At 38.5% G+C, this 22,096-nt stretch overlaps 2 protein-coding genes across 3 annotated transcripts in view; one reads left to right on the top strand and one right to left on the bottom strand.

The window, feature by feature from the left end:
* Positions 1-19,086, bottom strand: part of LOC108976360 (hsp70 nucleotide exchange factor FES1) — a 67,714-nt gene extending 48,628 nt beyond the window's left edge. For both annotated transcript variants that reach the window (XM_018945415.1, XM_018945417.1), the window contains exons 1-2: positions 18,981-19,086; positions 526-603 (exon numbers count right to left, since the gene is read on the bottom strand). In XM_018945415.1, coding sequence (XP_018800960.1) covers positions 526-603; positions 18,981-19,016 — 114 coding nt within the window. In that variant the 5' untranslated portion in view covers positions 19,017-19,086. The remainder of the gene's footprint in view (positions 1-525; positions 604-18,980) is intronic.
* Positions 19,087-19,845: 759 nt separating this feature from the next.
* Positions 19,846-21,733, top strand: LOC108976358. Its single transcript, XM_018945413.1, has 3 exons — positions 19,846-20,224; positions 20,288-20,403; positions 20,907-21,733. Exons 1-3 carry the CDS (start codon positions 20,068-20,070, stop codon positions 21,159-21,161), a joined length of 528 nt encoding a protein of 175 aa, XP_018800958.1. The 5' UTR covers positions 19,846-20,067; the 3' UTR covers positions 21,162-21,733.
* Positions 21,734-22,096: the final 363 nt, after the last annotated feature.

The raw sequence follows: 22,096 nt of genomic DNA, 5'->3' as shown, positions 1-22,096 counted from the left end.
AAAAAAAAAAAAAAAATATAGCAGGACGGAAGGAATGAGTGACTTATAAGAGTTTGGTCTTTGTTCGTCGAGAGATTAGTCCTCCAGGACGAGGAAATATTTTGTTTGTGGCGATTTAGAGTTCAGCCCATGTAGAAATATTCGATAAAAAAATTTTCTGCTAGCCATTAAAAATTATGTGTACGGATTCTAGTTGCCGTATTGCTTGTGCTGGATACTGAAAAACATTGTTTAGAGAAGGCTACATGAATAGGTCTAGTTGAAAAAACAGAAAACAACCATATTCAAGTAGAAACGTTCTTAAACAAATAAAAAATAAAGATATTTAATGTATTCATAATTTTGAATTCGCAAAGCTGCCTACTGGAACTTTGGTCCTAACTAAATCTTTTAGTCTTCTTATATTCTTAGTCTTAATATTTTTTGAAGTATATTGTTTGTTATTAAGTTCAAAGTTATCACTCTATAATCTCACTTGACCCAATGCAATATGTAGAAATACAGCAAATGTACCATACATCATACCTCTACATCCATTTCTTGGCATGTCGTCCCCTTAGCATCTTCATTTTTAGTATGGGCCAATAAAAACTTTAAAATACCCTGTAAATACAAAGAGAAATAGGATATGATTTTAAAATATAACATGTATGATTATTATAATAAAAATAAATTTAAAATATAATATTTATAAAAATTAACATCTGCCTATAGAATGTATTTTTATAGAAGTATGCAACTGTACTTCAAATAAAACACAGAAAAATGAATAAAACGGCTTTATTAGCTTACACAGTGTCACTCAAATAAATGAAATGGGTTTAACTTGTAGAAACTTGGTACAAGTATACCTTGGCACTCTTTAATGGTACCAAAGCCAGATCGTTGCCACGCCCCCAAATTGAAAAGTTATAAAGTGTTGTACTTAAGGTACAAATTAAGCTAAACCCATTATAGTTTTTAACTTCATTACCTCTGCGAATGGTAGGCACCTTGTCGTGGTGCAGGGGCTTAAACCGCAGCACAGCACGGCATCTCCCAACCACCAGGGGTGATGCTGCATAGCATCTCTCCTGAGGGCTGGCAGACGCTACATGTGCGCGGCGACCAAGAGCTACCACCTCCTAATCCAGGGTGTTATGCGACCCGTGCCCATTGGATGATTTGCAGCCAGGAGGTAAATTCGGCTGTATTCGTACGGAGCCTTCCCAACACCGGGCCGCCTTGGGAAGTATCGGTGGCCTTACTGCGTCAAGGGGCTTTGGCGCAGCGGACTTTAGATTTCCCCTTACTAAAAATAGACCGGGAGGCTCACATTAAGGCCCAAACGGTCGTAAGAACAAGATGTCAACAACAACAAAAACAACAACAAACAACGACAATAACCAAAGCAACGGCATCCACAGCAAAGACGGCTAACAGCGGCGGAAGCGCTAGTACGACGAGCAAGAGTGGCAAAGGAGCTAAACGAAAGTTCAGCTTCCTGGATGCCTTGTCGCCGGAAGAGCGAGCACTCTTTGAGGAGCACACACGCGACGACGTGCCCTCCTGCAGCGGCACTCAGCGCAGTGGGTCAGCCGCGAACACAGCAAATCGCGCTGACGACCACGTGCCCTCCTGCAGCGGCACTCAGCGCAGCGGATCAGTCGCGAACACAGCAAATCGCGCCGACGACGACGTGCCCTCCCGCAGCGGCACTCAGCGTAGTGTGTCAACCGTGACCACAGCAAATCGCGCGAACGCCGGCCCCACAACCCCCTCGAGCAGGATTGACTGCGGAGAGGAGAGTGGTTTCACGAGAGTGGAATCAAGGGGCGAGCGTAAAAGAAAACGACAACGAGGGAACATTCCATGTACCCCGGAGCCAGGACGACCAGGAGGTCACGACGACCCACGTAGAGCGGGAATGAGCGGAGCCACTCTCAAGTGGTACCTCAGATTCCTACAGGACGGTATGACACCGGAGACAGCGGGCTCTGAGTAGGAGCAGGACGAAGCGTAGCAAAGCCGGCGCCCCAAGAGGCACCGAACCGTATGGAGAAAAGAAAAAGCGGTCATATAACTCCCCAAAAACCACCAAGGCCCAAGAGAATATGTGGAGACAGACCACAGGAAGCTAGTGGAAAGTGCTCCAACCCCAACCAGCAACCGACGAGAATCGCCAGCCGGAAGTACTCTGAGGCTGTTAAGAACTACCCAGCGGAGGCCTTAGGGTCCCAACAGCTGACGGCTCTCCAAGACTGCCTAGTTAATGCCCTATGTACTGACAAAGGCTACACTGGCGCCTTTAACGGCATTTTCTTTAAGGGCGGTATGCTGCTGGTCGACTGTCAGGAGGAGAGGTCGGCCACCTGGCTAATGGAAATCGCGCCAATGCAAGAAGTTTGGAAGGATCCAGCAATGTGTGTACGGAGAGGCGAGGAGAAACCACAACTGCATAACACGGTGGCATTCTTCCCGAGTAGCGCAGATAAAACCCACGAATTCGTGCTTAATCTGGTGGGWAACCAGAACRATGGCTTAAGCACCTCCGCGTGGAAGGTCGTAGCAGGCAGCGTTGAGGGTTCAGGGTGGAACCTCAACATGTCGATAAACGATGAATCCTATAAGTATATAAGGCGAAAGGGATTCAGGCTGAACTTCAGGTTCGGCGAAATTGTAGTGAGGCCATKAAGGCCCAAGGCAACGTCGGCGACGAGCCAAGAACCCACGAAGGGGCGAACCGTGGCACCGGCTCCACCCGTAACCCGCCCAGCAGCGCATGAGGCGACCGCCGCGGATGGAATCAGGAGCAACGAGCTCCCCAATGAGCAGGAAAAGGTTCCATCCACCCAAGAGCTTCTGGAATGGCTGGAGGTGCAGGTTGATGATAAAATCGAGGACGAGGACCTGTCGCTCATTGAACCTATACTATAGGCTCCAGTGCCGGCATGGAAGTGGCTCAGGTGAACCTACATCACGCATCGGCAGCCTCGGCTGTCATCGTGAAGAGGTTCATCTCGGATAACCTGAGCATTCTCCTAATCCAGGAACCTTGGGTGGTTAGAGGAGAGGTAAGAGGATTCAACTCGAGAAGGAGCAAGGTAATCTGGAATCTCTCTAGCGAGAGACCCCGTTCTTATGTAGTCGTTAAAGCCGATATAGACTGTTTCTGTATTTCAGAGTTTCTAACGCAAGATCTGGTGGCGGTACAAGTGAAGGACAAGGAAGGATCGGACTTCGTCCTCGCATCCGCATACTTTCCGGGAGAAATGACCACAGCACCCCCTCCATCAATACTCAGTCTAGTGGAATACTGCAGACGCAACAATCTTCCCCTAACGTTAGGGTGATGCCAACGCGCATCACACGGAATGGGGTAGCACGGACTGCAACGTGAGAGGTGAGTCACTTCTTGAATTCATAATTAGTAACAATATGAGCATCGAGAATGTGGGTTGTGAGCCCACCTTCGTAACCAGTGTTCGCAGGGAGGTCCTAGACATTGCCCTGAGCAACGACAACATGATCGGGCTGATCTCACAGTGGCGGGTGTCAAAGGAGCCCTCACTGTCAGATCACWGGATCATTCGGTTTGCTCTGAGGGTAAAAATCGCGGACTAACCTCCGACACATACCCCTAGAAATACGAACTGGGGTATCTTCAGGGAGACCTTAAGTCATAATATAAATGGAGTGGGGCAGGCGGATGATAGATCCACCACAGTTGGACTGGAAAGCAGACTGAGTGCCATAGACCAGTCCATGGACGCCTATCACTATGCCGGTCCACTAAAAGCGACCACCTGCAAACAAATCTGCCCCTGGTGGTCTAGTAAACTCTCAGCTCTTAGACTTAGGGTGCGTAGGTTGTTTAACAAAGCCAAGCGCACAGACAGCTGGGAGGATTACAAACGGCACCTAACATTCTATAACAAGGAGATTAGGCTTGCCAAGACAAACAGTTTCAGGAAATTCTGTGATAGCGTCTCCTCGACCCCGGAGGTAGCTCGTCTGCATAAGGCGTTGTCGAAGGGCAAGACGGACACAGTATTATCCCTAAAAAGAAACGACGGGACCTATACAAGCGCGGAGGAAAGGGCGGAAACACTAATACAAACGCACTTCCCGGGGACGGTTCAAGCTGACCTAAATCCAGCCTCGGTCATACGTAGGCCAGATCGCTCAGATTGGCTGACTACAAGAAACCTGTTCACTGCAGACTCAGTCAAATGGGCACTGGCCTCCTTTTCAAGCTTTAAGTCACCGGGAGTGGACGGCTCCCGGCTCTCTTGCAGCAAGGCATGGATATTCTCCTACTACACCTGCTAAGGCTGATGAGAGACAGCCTGGCGATGTCGTATATTCCTGAGCCATGGAGAACTGCAAAAGTAATTTTCATCCCTAAGGTATTGAGGAGAGACTATTCACTAGCCAAATCGTTCCGGCCTATAAGTCTAGGAGAGGGCAGATCCACAAACACTGCTCTGTACCAACTCACGTCTGAGCTGCAGGATTCGCTGAATGACGGCGAGGTTGCGATCTGCGCCTTCCTAGACATTGAGGGTGCCTTTGATAATGCATCTCACACTAGCGTTATCAAGGCACTTGAGAGAAGGAACGTGCCCACCCCGATACGCAGATGGATAGAAGCCCTTCTGCGCACTAGSGTAGCAGAAACAACAGTGGAGAAAGTAGGATTCGTCTTGACACCACAAGGGGTTGCCCACAAGGTGGAGGTCAAATTCCTGGGCCTCACCTTAGACTCATCATTAGGGTGGAGTAGGCATTTGGACCTAACGCTGTCCAAAGCAACTAGAGGACTTATGATTTGTAGAAGCCTGGCCGGCAGATCATGAGGATGCAAGCCAAGTATCATTAGATGGCTGTATACCAAGGTAGTAAGGCCTATCGTCACCTATGGAACGGCTGCCTGCTACCAAAGCAGCGCAGTCTTCAGTGATTCGGAGACTGTCAAAGCTGCAAAGACTAGCATGTGTCTGTGCTTAAGGCCCTGGATTCTGCTTACATCAGCAGGGATCACATGACCTCACTAGCGCCCGGCAAACTCCTAGAACTATTCGGGCTGCTGGGGTTCTGGGAGGTCATGTGATATAGGAGAGGGCACAATAGACCTTAGGTCGCGGTGCATTACCTCAAATAATATTCTATTCTATTCTAACTTCATTAAGTTGAATTGAAGTTGAAGCAATTTAAATTCAGATCAACCCAACTCTAATTTAGCATTACGAATTTCAACTGAACATAACAAGTAAGTATTTACCAGATAATTAAATAGACAAAAATTTAAAAATAAAAAGGCAAAAGGCACATGAGTTCAATTTATTATGCGATGACCTAAATTTGTAACCCAAGTAAGCAGATTGTTTATTGACAATTAAATTTCTTTTAAATAATGTTTGTTACAAATTCATACGCTATTTTCTTTAAGCAAAAACTTTATGCCCCAAATACATAAATGGAAAACGAAATAAATCTTTAGCAATTTTTTATAAAAGAAAAAAAGGTGCAGAAAGGAGTTCTACGCGAAAGAACGCGTGATCTGGGAATGTCTCCTTTCCAGTGATACCCATTTTATCCCCGAAGTCCGGGGATGCTATTCTAAATCCCAGGCAAAATTATAAACACCGTGTTAATGCACATCTGAAAAGAAGCAAAACGCTTAAAAAATTAATTATACTCAAAAAGTGTACTCCTACTAATTGTAGATTGTGTACCTTATCTATGTTCGCAACATAGTGGGAACACAGTACCATAATTTTATCTTTGCTATATCCAAAGCTTGCCTCGTGCAGCGTCTTTTCAAGAGGCCCAACAAATTTTTAAAAATAATTCTTAATCCTTAGAGGTACATAGCCATTGATTGGTGGGGATTGTATCCTTCACCAAAACAAGCTCTTTGAAAACGGCCAATATTATTAGTTAATATCTAGCAAATAGAGCTCCACGAAGCCCCAACGTCGAGCTAAGATTATCGAGGAAAGAATCTAATTATGTAAATTTTCTCAAAATTATATGCAAAGTATTTTCTTTCTCTTCCGCAGAGATAAACGAAACTATGATATTGAGAAATTATATCCAGCTGTTCAATTCCCCAATTACATTTTATGTAATTTTCAATTGAATGCGAGAAACCTTAATCTAGAGAGAAAAAAATATCGACATTCTGCGTTCGAGATGGAAATCACGACAGCAGTGTTGCAAATTTGTTAAAATATTACATTYTGTCTACTATACGGGGCATCTCGACAGGATAGAATTTATAGAATACTAACTGTCAAACGTATWGCTATTGCGCATCTTTGAAATCTTTTGTGTGAAAAATAAAAAAGGATAAATATTATTTTTTTTTTTACAAATGTATTTCTGGGAAAAATAAGAATTCATATTTTTGGACTAATAATTGTGGAATAAATTTAATACACCAATTAAAATAATAAACATAAAATGACCAATATTTGGATTTAAGCTTGTATAAGTTTATTAAATTTAAGACTTCGCTCATTCCCAACTGCATAATTTTTCTGTAAATTAAGAATATTAATTTTTTGGAAAAATTTTATTTTGAAAATGTACTTTATTTTTATAATATAACAACCGCCTTAATACTCGCTCTKCTAAATTTCATATTACCGAAATGAAAATGCCGTCAGCATATGTACAAATGGGATATGTTGCCTCTTCGAAATTTTCATAGAAATGAAAACTGCGCTGCCAAACGGTTGAAGTGGCAGCTCATAGCTTACGTTATGTGGCATTTTACTAATTTGTACTAAATTGTGCATTGAATTAAGGTTGCCAAAAAATATGCTTATATGATGGCGTGAATATATTATATTGTTAATATTTTATTTTAAACTTAGTTTTTAACTACATATGTTTCCAAGTTGTTGAATCATTTTAATATTTAATTTAAATGTGTAAAACCTGTATAAAATAAAAAACGAAAAACTAACAAAATAATTGCTGCAAATTTGGTAAATGGGTTATATAACCAACGATATAACCATGAATCTGTTAAATTTTCGCGGAATTATTCTCTTCATTGTTGAAGTGTTCATAACATGCATTTAAAAATCCTTTTCTCCCACGTCACTGTTGACAGTTATAACTTTGAAGTTGTAGATAATTTCGTCTATTTAGGAACCAGTGTAAACACCACCAACAATGTCAGCCGGAAAATCCAACGCAGGCTTACTCTTGCCAACAGGTGCTATTTCGGACTGAGTAGGCAATTGAAAAGTAAAGTAGAGAGTTTTCGAATGAAAAGTTCTACGAAAGATTTATGGTCCTTTGCGAATTGGCCATGGCGAATATCGCATTCGATGGAACGATGAGCTGTACAAGATTACGACGACATTGACATAGTTCAGCGAATTAAAAGACAGCGGCTACGCTAGCCTACCTACATGCTGTTCGAATGGACGAAAACACTCCAGCTCTGAAAGTATTCGGCTCAGTACCCTCCGGGGGAAGCAGAGGAAGAGGAAGATCTCCACTCCCTTGGAAGGACCAGTGGCGCTGTATAATCGCGTAAGCGGTATCTTCGCCAGTAAAGAAAAAGAAGAAGACAATGGGGTTGTCTAGGTTATCAATCGGATTATCAAAAAGCCGTTTTCTTATGTACTACGTGTATAGAAAAAAGGTATTGGAATACGTCAAACTTTATTTTGATAGATGAAAATGCAAACAAACCAAAATTACATACTATGATACTATGAGCAAAAAATAGTAGGACTTTCCATAATTTTAAATTAATTAATTCTTAATTTATTCTTTTATGTCGCCCCTCTCAAAATAACCCCCTTTGCAAGTATATTCCTGTGCCAATGTTTCTTCCTATCCTCGAAACAGTTAATAGGGTAAATTTACGGAATAGTATTCAATACGTAGCGAATCACGAGTGTGTTCAATTGACTCGAAACGGTTTCACCGCAGCTGTCATTTGCGTTTTCTGAATAGCCAGAAGTCACACTGAGCTAAATTAGACGGATACGGTGGCTGCGGCATGAGATTGGTTGAAAATTTGTGGTGCAAAATCAAAGAGAACTATTGGCGACCAATAATTTCGGTCTCTTTTTACCAATAGATTAGCGCAAACGACGCATAACACTCAAATAGTATTCCTTGTTGACACCTTATCAAGGACACTTGTTCGCAACAAATAATTAGTACCAAAGGCATTTTCCAACATTTCCAACGTTTCGGTACCCGAAATTTGATTTCGCACAAAAAATTTAATGTAACTTCTTGGTTGAAAAATTTTAATGAAATAAACAAAGAAAAAGACAAGCGTATACAATTATTTATATTATTTTGATGTTACATTTGGCACAGAAGTCAAACCAACCGAGAAATATTTCGACGAATGGGTACTCGCGCGAAATTTAAATTAAAAAATCTTACTATTTTTTTGCTACCGCTAATGTAACTTCGGAACCCTGCCAACCTAGGGGAGTTTATATCCCGATAACCCTCCTTTCCACGGTAGTGAGAACATGTGAGGCCAAACACTAGTACGTATTCCGTGAAATGCACAGCACCACCACTTAACGTTATAATTCCCAGATAGTTAGTGGCCTCTACCAGACACCGCCCTATGAGAGAACTGTCCTCGTACCATTGGACTTGTCGAACACCTTCGACATAATCAACCATAAAAGGCTACTTAAGGACATCCAAAAAACCACGCGTCACACTACAATAGAGGGCGGCCAATGTAATTGATGAGATGTGTTAAAAGGTGAACGCCTATTTCTCTTTCTCCCTTCTTCAATGCTAAGAGCCTAAAACTTTTGCCTGCTAAGTCCACGCCCACCATATTCACGAACTGTACCAAGACTTACAGACTGGAACTCAACATTAGGACATCTTAAGTGTAACATGCGCAGTCTGCATTTTTTCACTCAGCACACAACCGCGATTGTCACTAAAGTACAAAGCCGCAACAAGATCCTCAAGAAATTATTGTTTTAAGTATGACTCATTTAAGTATCCGCAGTCCCTTATGTACCATATTACATTTTTATTTTTAACTAATTACAAATATCCGTATCTTTTAATGTGGCACATATCCAGTATTGACTGTATTTGTCAAGGAATGTGAAAAATATTTTGTAATTCTGAAATATTTTTACGCAGCTGCGTCGATATGTATGCGAGCTCACGCATAAATATACATATGTACATATTTACGCTGGGTTGTAGGCGAAGTTGTTTCAGCGGAAAAGGAAAGCGATGACAATCGCCAGCCATTCGTTTTTTTCAGTACAGCCTGGATTTTCACAAAGCTGTAACGCTTTGTCGTCGCGTCAGTCCTTAGATACATTGTCATTTTGAAAAAACGTGAAGTTCGGCCATTGGTTGTCCGTGACAACAGAGTTTATGTATGAAACAATGGGTGTATATATTTACATCAAAAATTGTGTTTCTGCGAATGATTCTTTCAAATTTGTTTACATGAAAAMAAAATTACATACATATGAACTTTATGAGTACGGTTTTTTAAATCTGTTTACATATACACAAAATTATATGAATATGACTTTAAAGATTTTATCAAAATGGGATTTTATCAAAAAAAGTTTTATCATTACGGTTATGGTTTTTAAAAATCTGTTTATATGTACACATAATTGCATCCATATGCGAATATGTGTGTTAGATTGGTCTTTAAAATGTTTTCAAAACCTCTAATGCCTACATATATTCACCTAGGTAATAATGAAAATATGACTTTATTATAAATTCCAACAAATTTAGTGGAATTTATCATTAAATAGGTCAAATTTCATATACCTACGTAAATACGAATGATATTTGTTATCAAATATATGGAGAGTATCTGTAAATAATATCCATAGTCGCTTTCGCATTGTAAATATGAGAATCTGTAAGCGTACATTTCTAAACATTGAAATTATCATAATTTTTCTCATTTATCACTGAAAATGCTCAATTCTCCTATTTTTGTTGCTTCTGTTAAATATTGGTGAAATCCGCTAATCAAAAGAGTACCCCTGCTTTTGTGGTGAAATCCACTATTAGAAGAGAGAACCCACCCAAAAAATTAAATATCGTAAGTTTTGGTAACGCGGTGAACCTTCTGTATATTATACGTTCAATGTAAATTGGGTGAATCAATACATCTATGGGTAGCTATAACATTTTTTCAATGGCAATTTAAAATTGCAAAAGATCTGGCATAAAAAAAATAGCGGCATAACTGGAGTGTTGATAAAACGGTCTATTAAAATTTGGAATATACAGAAATCTTTTCGAAGCACCGCACAAAGCAATGCAATATTTAAACGGGAACGATGAAGTACATATATGCGTACAATTTCAAACTGATCCTTCCTGAAAAATAATGAAGTTGCTAGATATTGTGAATGGTAAAATAGAACTTCAATCAACAGAGAACCGTTTCTTAATATGCAATCCACTAGGCTGACAATCGATTGGTCTCGATTGATTTCACTGATGCACAGCCCAAAATCAATAGTATTTTTACCCCAAAAACCAATCCTTCTTTATAAAATACTTAGTTTGCCATATATTGTAAGCAATAAGCTGTCACTTCATCAGTTTGACAGCGCAGTTTTCATTTCTATGAAAATTTCAAAGAAAATGAAATTTAGACGAGCGAGTATTAAGACGGTTTTGTTATATTATAAAAATAAAGTACATTTTGAAAATAACATTTTTCTAAAAAATTAATATTTAGTTTATTATTGTTAATTTACAGAAAAATCATGCAAATTGGGTTGGGAATATATCATAGCTCAGTTGAAATTTATTATTTTAATTGGTGTATAAAATTTATGCCACCATTATTATATAGTAGTCCAAAAATATGAATTCTTATTTTTACCCAGAAATACATTTGTAAAAAAAGGATATTTCTCCTTTACTTAATATCTTATTTTTCCCAGATTTGTGAAAAAAAAGTATCTTTATCGTTTTTGTATTTTCAACATAAAAGATTTAGGAAGTTCAAGAGCTCAAAACGTGCGCTACATCTAGAAGATTCATAAAGGACAGTTCGGCTGTACACATTTGTTACTTTTTGTAATTTCTTCTCAAAACTATTTATGTTGGAATTTCTTACTGTTCGTCTTCGTGGAAGACCAAAAAAATTTGGTCAACGTTCTTATAATGCGCAAATGGTCCGTAACCACCGATTGAACAGAACAGTAGAAAAGCACTTGACCATTAATGCCAATGTAAGAGAACAAATCGCAAATTCACGTGCAAATGACAATTCAGAGCAACGCAATCAACGTCTCCGTGCTGATACATTGAGGCAACGAGAGTTCGAAGCGCACAGAGCAAATAAACGACAACGGAACGAAAATCGTCAAGCATTGACACGAGCATCATTCAATCGCCTTGCTTTTGAATATGATCCTGAAGTAGACCATTCATCACATTCGCTAATTATGATTGGTAGTATGGACAATGAATATCAATATTGTCCTGCTTTTAAATACAAAGGTTTATGTTGCACATCTGGAAAAAATGCTCTGCCATCACTAAGTAAACCATCAGAACCTTTAAAAACGCTATTAGGTGGAAACGCATCTCAATCAAAGTTATTTTTGCGTAAAAGCCGTAAATTTAATTCTTGCTTCCAAATGACCTCTTTTGGAGCAACAAAAATTGTTCATAATGAAGATGATCGCAATTTTGAATCTACATTCAAGATTCAAGGTCAATTATACCACCAGATTGGTTCATTGCTTCCAATTCCTGATACCGATCCACAATTCTAACAAATTTACTCCATGGGCGATGAGGAAAAACAAGCTAATACACGCTGTGCATACAATCGTAGAGGAGATAGAGGAGCGAGAAATCGTTGAAATTTTGGAAACGTTCTTGCAAAGCAATAACTAATTAGAACGATTATTCAAGTCTCTTTCAAACAGACTGCAACACGACAACTGTGTCATTGTCATTAAAGCCGACAAAGTCCCTAATAGAGAGCACSCAGGCACATATAATGTTCCAACTTTGAATGAAGTTACAGTTGTTATGGCTGGTGATCCAACTGAACGTAGAGATATACGTATACAACGCAGAGATAATACAGTGCAAATAATTCAAGAAAATCATCGTTCATATGATGCACTGCAGTATCCGTTGATATTTTGGAAAGGAGAAGATGGTTATCATTTAAATATTAAACAAAGTAATCCAACTACAGGTGAAGTACTGACCAAGAAAGTTAGTGCAATGAACTTCTATGCATACCGGTTGATGATTCGTGCTAATGAAGATAATAACATTCTCCGATGCCGACAGCTATTTCATCAGTATGTTGTCGATATGTATACGAAAATTGAAATTGAGAAATTACGATACATTAAGTTTAATCAAGCAAAACTTCGTTCTGAGGAGTACGTTCAATTGCGTGACGCCATTATTGGTAACGTAGATGGAACAAATAACATTAACAATATCAGCACCGCATATTTTCTTCCATCATATACGAGTAGCCCGCGCCATGTGCAGGAATATATTCAAGACGCCATGACTTATGTACGTACTTACGGTCGACCAGATCTTTTCATCACATTTACATGTAATCCAAACTGGGATGAAATTAAAAATTTGTTGTTGCCAGGTCAAACGTCGATGCATCGCAAATAAAAATTAAAGTCTTTAATAAATTTAATTACACATCACTCAGTATTTGGCGAAACACGTTGCTGGCTTTATTCTGTAGAATAGCAAAAAAGAGTCTTCCATATGCGCATATTTTGATTTGGTTAGTAGATAAAGTGCGCTCAGAAGAAATCGACCATATTATTTTAGCGGAAAATCCCAATCCGAATGTTGCTCACGAATTATTTGATATTGTCACTACTAGCATCATTCATGGGTCATGTGGTACTTTAAATATGATGTCACCATGTATGGATAATGGAAAATGTACTAAACGTTTTCCAAAACCATGTACAGCTGATACCATCATCAATATCGATGGTTACCCATCTTACCGTCGTAGAGACGTAGACACTGAAGGTCAATCATATGAGCTGCGTCTATGAAATGGTGAAAGAGTAGATATTGATAATCGTTGGGTGGTCCCATATTCACCGTTGTTGTGTAAAACTTACAAAGCACATATAAACGTTGAATTATGTATGTAGTTCGGTAAAGTCTATTAAGTACATTTGTAAGTACGATCATAAGAGCAGTGATTAAGTTATATTTGCTGTTCAAAATGTTAACGACAATGACGAAATCACGCGTTATCAAATGGGCCGATACATTAGTAGTAACGAAGCAATTTGGCGCATTTTTAGTTTTCCTATACATGAAAGAGATCCAGCCGTTATACACTTGGCTGTGCACCGGCACTGAGCTCATCGCCGCACCAAATTCGTCAACTATTTTCAATAATATTAACAACGTGTTTTCCATCTAAAGCAAAGAAAGCATCTGCACTGTGGAGCAAATATAAAAACTCAATGAGTGAAGATATTTTGCATCGTATTAGAATATCCAATCAAAATGTCAATATTGAATTCTCCGCTGAGATATTGATTGAAGATTTTTGTATTCTGATTTCAAACACGCCGCTCATACAGTATGGCATGCAGCGCCCAACCGCCCAGCAGCAGATATCATTAACAGCGATGTTCAGCGTGAACAGCAATTTGATATAAACTCTATGGCTACGTTTGTTGCTAATAATGAACAATTGCTTACTGCTGAACAACGAAATGTATACGATAAAATCAACCTATCAATGGCAGCAGAACAAGGAGGTTTCTATTATTTGGATGCACCAAGTGGTACTGGTAAAACATTCCTTATCTCACTGATACTTGCGAGCATTCGTTCACAGAATCACATTGCATTGGCTTTTGCTTTATCAGTTATTGCAGCCACTCTTCTTGATGGTGGTCGAACTGCCTACTCAGCACTGAAATTACCTTTAAACATTCATACAAATCCCGACGCAATGTGTAACATTAAAAAAAAAACATTCAGGAATGGCTGAAGTTCTGAGAAAGTGCAAAATTATTATTTGGGATGAATGCATAATGGCCCATAAGCATTCGCTAGAAGCTCTCGATGAACCCTGAGAGATATAAGGAATAATCGTAGGCTTTTTGGTGGTGCTTTGGGTTTGGTGACCGGTGATTTTAGACAAACCTTGCCTGTCATCCCACGAGCAACATATGTGGACTTTGAAAGAGTCCTACGTATCTATGGCGAGATGCCAGTAACTTAAACCTTACAATCAATAAGCGTGTTCAACTCCAAAATGACCCATGAGCGTCACGATTTTCTGAACAATTGCTAAACACTGGTAATGGTGAAATTCAATTGTATGGAGATACGCAATATATTCAACTTCCAGAAAACATTTGCAATATAGTGGCTACCAAAGATGAGTTGATGGAAAGTATTTTTCCAGAGATACAATTTAATTATACAAACCATACCTACCTGCGTGAGCGAGCTATTTTAGCTCCAAAAAATGTAGATGTTGACACGATCAACCTGAGGCAGTTATAATTGTATTTATAAATTTTTTAATCCTGATATAGTCTATATATCTGTACCATGTACCATCGCATCATGGCGCCAAAAGAGTAGTAAAATCACCAGAATTAAATACAAAATTTTTAAAGACATCTACATCTCGAAACTCCCGCAACCACCAGAGGGTGTTTCCAGAACCTCGTACGCAGATGACTGTACGATATTGACGTCGGGGGGGACAAGTCAGAGTGGAAGCTATGTTGCCTAGTTGAGCTCCAGGGGAGGTCCTCTATTGGGTGAGTGGCGGCGCAGCGTCGCAGTATTGCGTAGGCAACATGGGGCCCGAAACGAGTGGTCCACTCCCTATGAGTCTTAAGGCCTGAGCAGGTSTTWAGATGGCTCCATCCATTGCATGTGTTGCACCTGACCAAGGTGGAGTTTGGATGGAGTCGTTTTGCGCATACGCAGCAGAAAAATTCCTCCGGGCCCGGGTTGGACTCAATGCCAGCAYGAGTCAGGAGAATACGGAGCAACCCTGCTGCAAGGCGTTGCTCCAATGACGACAAACACACATTAATACTCACCGATCCAAACGGGGCGACAGCCCTTGGTCGGATGAAATMCGAGTAAATTCTGGTACGTAGAACCGGCTGTCGTGGGAATTGAAAACGTCGAAACCACTCGCGCACTCTGCTACGGAATAGGCAATCATCGCCATCAGCTTGTTTCATCAATTGCAACGTTTTGGGATTGCAACAATGTTGACTATTTGTTCGAAGCTTCATTTTCGCACCAATAACACAAACGTACTGATACTTAAAACGCAATATCATAAAGTCCTGTTTACTTTGGAAACCACTTTGTATGTGTAACAATATGCGATGCAGATGCAGAGACTGTGAAGTTATTTATGTATGTAGTATTCCTTAAGGTGTTAGGGGTAGTCAGAATTTCCAAAAAAAAAAAAAAAAATTTTGCATCTCCTGTCATCAAACAAACAGCCGTCGCACTCGCGACTAGGCATCCACGTCACTGTTTACAGTAATCACTTCGAAGTTGTAGATAGAATAGACGAAATATTTAGGAACCAGCATCAACACCAACAACAACGTCAGCCTCGAAATCCAAAGCAGTATATCTCTTGCTAACAGGTGCTACTTCGGACTAAATAGGCAATTGAGAAGTAAAAAACTCTCTCGACGAACAAAAACCAAGCTGCATAAGGCACTCATAATTCCCGTCCTGTTATATGGTTCAGAGGCATGGACGATGACAATAACTGATGAGTCGACATTGCTAGTTTTCGCGAGAAAAAATTATTTAAAGTTCTAAAAAGATTTATGGTCCTTTGCGCTTTGGCCACGGCGAATATCGCGTTCGATGGAATAATGAGCTGTATGAAATATACGACGCCACTGAAATCGTTCAGCGAATTAAGGGGTTAGGTGAGTTTCAGACGTACAAAAAAAAGGTATTTTTACGATTTGTTTTTTAATATAAGCAATCATATATTTGAAAAATATAATATGTTATATCAAAGCTACATATTTGAAAAAATCTAATAAAATTTCGATACAAAAATGTTGAAAATTCAACCGTTGAGACCTCATTACCCTGGGTGTCTCAAAAAAAAGTGCTCTCGCCGTGGACAGCATACCTTATTATAAGTTGATATAAAATAAAAAACTAAGCATATTCCGTTGGTACATATTTAAATCTCGTTTTTAAACGCAGGAAATAAAAAAATTCAAATTTATCTTTTTTTCTCAGACTTTGAACAAAATATCTCATTTTATGGTCAAATCTTCACCATTTAGAGGTCAAAAATATAAGTTGTAATCAAACAAGAAAACTTTGTTTAATAACTAGAAGTTATTTTAAAACGTGTACACAATACGAACTAAACCGATCGATAACTTTACGAGAAATCGCGTCCACCGACTTCAAAAACACAGTTTCGAGAAAAACACGTTTAAAGACCGGGCACTTAGCGCAGCTAGCCTCGACCGCACAAGGTAAATACCTACCTCTCCCGTTACCTCACTGCACGAAACCTCACACATTCCCCCACCATCCCCAGCGAGCCGCAAAAAAATCCTCAAGCCGCTAGCCGGCAGCACATGGCGAAAAGACAAAGAAACGTTGTTGGCAACTTACAAGGCAATCGGCCGGACAGTCCTTAACTACGCAGCACCAATATGGTCGCCTGGATGCAATGGAACGCAGATGAGGAAACTTCAGAATTGCCAGAATACTGCACTCCGGACCACGACGGGATGCCTGTTGATGTCTCCCCTAGAATACCTCCACAGTAAGACGCTTATGCTTCCTGTAAAGGTGACTAATGAACTCCTCTCCAGACAGTTCTTGCTAGGATGTTTCCGTAGGARTCCCCCTTGCAGCCATCTGCTTGGAGCAGAGCCGCATCCTAGGAGCATCAGAAGGTCCTTTCTTGTCTACGTCGACGCCGTCGTACAGTACGCAACTGACTTTCGACCCTTTACCGACTCCCTTCCCGTGAATGGCGTGGCTGGGATTTASAATAGCATCCCCGGATTTCGGGAATAAAATAGGTATCACTGGAAAGGTGACGTTCTCCAGATAACGAAAATATATATATATAGTTGCCGCTGACTTATAGTTTTAAAGATATAAAGTTGAAAAAATGACAACTTTTACATTGATAATTTGTATATAGCGAATAACTTTTTCACTTACACTCGCCAGAAAAATTATCCGTACACCTCGATATGAAAACAATAAGCTTAGAAATTTGTGATCAAATAACTCATTATGTATGAAAATTATATATAAAAGTTTTATTTAGTATTTCTACTACACTTTCTATAAGGTTTTTTTTAGACATTCACATTAAAAGCAAATTCCCAGAACAAAAACAAAAAAACTCACTTCAATTAAACGGAAAAAGTATCCGTACACATCATAACGGGGTATTTCCYTTTTAATATGGTGACAAATACATTCACTTAAGCGCTTCTATTGTAGTGTATAATTGATCTCGCTTTGAACAGTTCACTTTAAAGTTATTAGAATTTTTTCTTTGTTGAAAAATTCGCGATGGCCCCTAAAATTAAAGAAATTAGCGCTGGCGAAAGAAAAATTATTCTAAAACTCAGAAAAGAGGACAAATCATTCAGGGAAATAGGTAAAATCATAGGAAGACCTCATTCTTCTGTGCAGTATGTTGTGCAAGCACTCAAAAAAAACTAACTCCATTGTGTCAAACCCACGTTCTGGTCGTCCAAGTATATTGACCGTTCGAGAAAAACGAACAATATTACATCCACGCCTTACTGTATCGAAAATTTGTGAAAAAATTAAAAATTCGTTTGCCAAGGATCTCCATGAAGATACTGTACGAAAATTTTTGAAATAAGATGGGTATCACGCACGTGTAGCACGCAGGAAGCCCTTTATTTCCGAAGTGAACAGAAAGAAACGTTTGGATTTTGCCAACAAACATATTAACAAGCCTCGAGAGTTTTGGGAACGCGTCTTATTCAGCGACGAAAGCAAGTTTTGTACTTTTGGCATTAAAGGAAAAAAGTTGGTGTGGCGTAAGAGTGGTACTGCACTTGATAAAGAAAATCTTTTACCCACCGTCAAACATGGCGGAGGAGGCGTGATGGTCTCGGGGTGTATGGCGGCAGGAGGAGCAGGCAAACTTGTTTTTATAGATTCAATAATGGATCAGTTCGGCTATTTACGCATTTTGAAAGGTAATTTGAAGGATAGTGYTCAGCAGTACTATATGTACTTAATTTCAAAATGTACGAATACCTTTTCTGTTTCATTATGTGCGATTGTTTTGTTTGTTTTGAAAAAATTAATTTAAAGTGTATGTTTAAAAAAATAAAGTGGAAAGTGTAGTGAAAATACTAAATAAAACTTTTGTATATTATTTTTTTACATAATGAGTTATTTGAGCACAAATTCCTCAGTTTATTGTTTTCATATCGAGGTGTACGGATAATTTTTCTGGCGAGTGTATATTATGCACTTTTCACTTACTAACACTTCACTATAAGGTTTCTGTATATTAATTCTTTTAATATTTGTTGTAAATAAAGCTTTATTTTAATTATTTTCTCTGCATTTGCACAATGCTTGGAGTTAACACACCACCTATTGCAGACGAAGCGCAACTTCGTTCTGGATATTGGAGCAGGTTAAACTCCTACTTATCCCGAATTGACACAGACATACTCAATGTATGCCCTGCATGCAACGAGTCCTCGCATGATACTGGCCACCTCTTGGCATGCCCTACTGACCCTACTCATCTAACACCCTCTTCACTTTGGTCCGACCACGACCGAACAACACGTTTTCTGGGCTTCCCGTTAGATGATCTCGACGACAACGCAAATTACCCTTACCATCTTAACGGGGATTACAGAACCGTTAAAAGAACAAACAACAAAACAAAAAAAATTTTGAAATATGTATATGTTTACCTTTAAATCTGAACGATATCCTTTCTCTGCTGACATTTCTTCAAATATTCCAGAATACTTTTCTTTTACCTCGCTCACGCATATGTAACAAAACTATCGATATAATGTAAAAGCGATATTATCGGCATCAACAGTCAATTTAGAATAATAAAAAAAATTATAGCTAGAATTATTGCCTACTGACATTGCATATTACTAATGTTATTTCTAATGTCAACCATTGCCAAGGAGGAACTATAATATTGGTGCTTTGACAGAACTTTTTTCATTTTCACAATAGTTTTGAGGAAGTAACATCTGGATGCACGGTTTTGGTCCCATTGCGCCTGCTAAGATGAAAATTCAACGCCCCTTACTTTATTTAATTTTTCTTTTGTGGAAACTGCACCTGAAAAATATACTACTAAAAACATAAACTTTAGCAAAGCATTGAATATATTAGTTAAATACATACATATGTATATAAAGGTATGGAACGGTAATGCTATTTCCTTAGCAAATTTATATCATTGTTCATATTTGAATAAATTTAATAATGCAATTGTTAAGTAAACATTATGCACATTACATTATTTTATAATATAAAATCTTTTTTTTTTTTATAAATTTGTGGAGATAAATACATTTCTGCTCTTTTTTTATTTCCCATATATTCTTTCATCCTAGCGAACCTATCTAGCAGACGCCGTTAATGTGGCTGTAAACGGTGAGAGTAATTCTTATGAGAATGCGATTAGATTGGTGTGAGAATTCTCTAGCCTATATACACGAATAGCTATTCTGACTCTCTCTCTGAAAACGAAAAGACGGAGAATAAGAGTCATTTCAGTGAGAGTATTGTCGCCCATTCTCACATGTAGTTACATGATGATGATAAAGCTCATGAGAATTCATATGGCAATGCTTATTGTAGAAGAGWGATATTGTCGATGTGATTTTGTGTGCCAAGTGAACATGTCGAAAAGACGTTAATTGCTTTTGGGTTTTTTAAGTTTCAATAAATATCTAAACGAAATAAGAGAGGAGGGAAATAGGAAAAAAACAAGAATTTGGAGTCGCGAAATTTATTTATATTTATAAGAAGGTGATGAATTTCACAAAAAAATTTGTAAGAATCACTTTTGTTGAATTTGAAGAAATTCATCAAAAGATTGAACCTTTGATAGGAAAAAAGTGCACAAATATGAGGAAAGCAATTAGTAATCGTAATCGTCTAGCTGTCACTCTATTCTATTTGGCATCAGGTAATTATTTCTARGAAATTAATCAACAATTTTACCTGAGTTGAATGTGCTTTTTTTAAATAGGCGATAGTTTCAACAACTTGTCTATTGTGTTTAAAATTGCGCCGTGTACGATTGGTAAAATAATCACTGACGTGTGTGAAGCTATTTACAACATACTAAAAGAAGATTATTTGAAGGTAAATATAAAAACATAAATTTATTTAATACATTTGCCTTTGGGTGAACACTTTGGTATTCTTAAACCTAAAATTAAATTGAATGAATGAAAAAACTTATACTCATTATCTTTCTTGGGAGGCAAGTCTGGTAGACAAACATTTCAAACTTTCAATACCTTCAGCGTGCCACTTCAATTCCAATTCTTCAGCAAAAGCTTCGTCTTGCTTACCAATGTGCCTCAATATAGATGCCAATCCTTCACCATATTCATCATATTTATCTTTTTTATTTAGCTCCTCCAAAAAACCTTGATATATTTGTTCTCTTTGAAGTGTTGCTGCCTCCCTCTTTCTTTTATTTAAAAAAGATGTTGTTGGTTTTTCAGCTGATGAAATAGAAGTGGAAGAATAGTGTGTATCAGCGTCTGTAAATGTTTCACTTTCTGCAACTGTTTCAGTCTTATCATCACCCTGGAAATAATAAATAATAATTATTAAATAAAAAATTTTGATTTTTACAGACCCCTTCAACTGTGGAAGAATGGTATAAAATTGCTGATGGCTTTTGGGAGAAGTGGAATTTTATGAATTACATGGGTGCTTTGGATGGAAAGCACATGAATATAATAAAACCTGACAGAAGCGGAAGTGAATATTATAATTACAAGGGTCATTGCAGTATTGTTTTGATGGCATTAGCTGATGCTAATCATTGTTTCACCTATGTTAATATTGGCGCTAAAGGTTCTGGTTCAGATGGTGGTATTTTTAATTAATGTAAATTTTACGAAAAGTTGAAAAACGATCACTTGAATATTCCATCAAATCGCCCATTATTAAATAGAGAAAAAGAAATTCCGTTTGTTATTGTTGCTGATGATGCGTTTCCATTACAAAAGCACATTATGGAACCGTATTCAAAAAGAAATTTGACCATGCCAGAAAGAATTTTTAACTATCGATTATCACGTGCTAGACGCATTATTGAAAATGCTTTTGGTATAGCGTCAGCTAGATTCAGATGTTTGAGAACAACAATGAACCCATTTCTGATGGGTGTCACCCCATCATACTCAGGTGCCAGAATGCCGCAAACACCAGCCCAAGGTTCTACACAGATCCAAAAGAGGTTTCTTAATCTAAAAACCATTCCGATGCCAAAGTCGTCTTAAGGAGTTGAAAGACCGTGAAGGCCGCAGGCCATTTAGCATTACCCAAAATGCACCAAGCGTGGAGGCGACCTGCACTACGTCCAAAATCTAGTACTAACTCTTAATACGTTTTTTCTATAAAATGCGAATTTGGCAAACCCGGTTTTGCGAAGAAACATGAAATCAACAATAATTTCTTGAAGGAAATTCAAAGTAATCGTTAAATTCATCCTAAATTAGTTAAATTAATTAATATGAAGTATATATTTTCTTTTCAAATGGTGTATAAAACTTACCAATCATCAACAACATTGCTTAAATCGCAATAAAAATATTTATGTTACAACACACATTCATACACACATACATGGATAATATGATACGAAACTTTAGCATTGGCTCTCTTTTTCTCTCAAACGCGTTCCCTGATTATTTGACAGCGATGAAGATCAGGGAATTTCTGACAATTGATTTCAGAAAAGGCGGGATGCCAGAAGTAAACCGCTATAATTACCTGACAAAATTAGCGTGAAATGAAATTTCATTGAACTGTGCGAACA

Source organism: Bactrocera latifrons, unplaced genomic scaffold (genome assembly GCF_001853355.1).
Source record: "Bactrocera latifrons isolate USDA-ARS-PBARC rearing strain unplaced genomic scaffold, ASM185335v1 scaffold_751, whole genome shotgun sequence".
NCBI classification, from domain to species: Eukaryota; Metazoa; Arthropoda; class Insecta; order Diptera; family Tephritidae; genus Bactrocera; species Bactrocera latifrons.
Note: the sequence above shows the minus strand (reverse complement) of the source record. Positions and strands in the feature narration are given on the sequence as shown.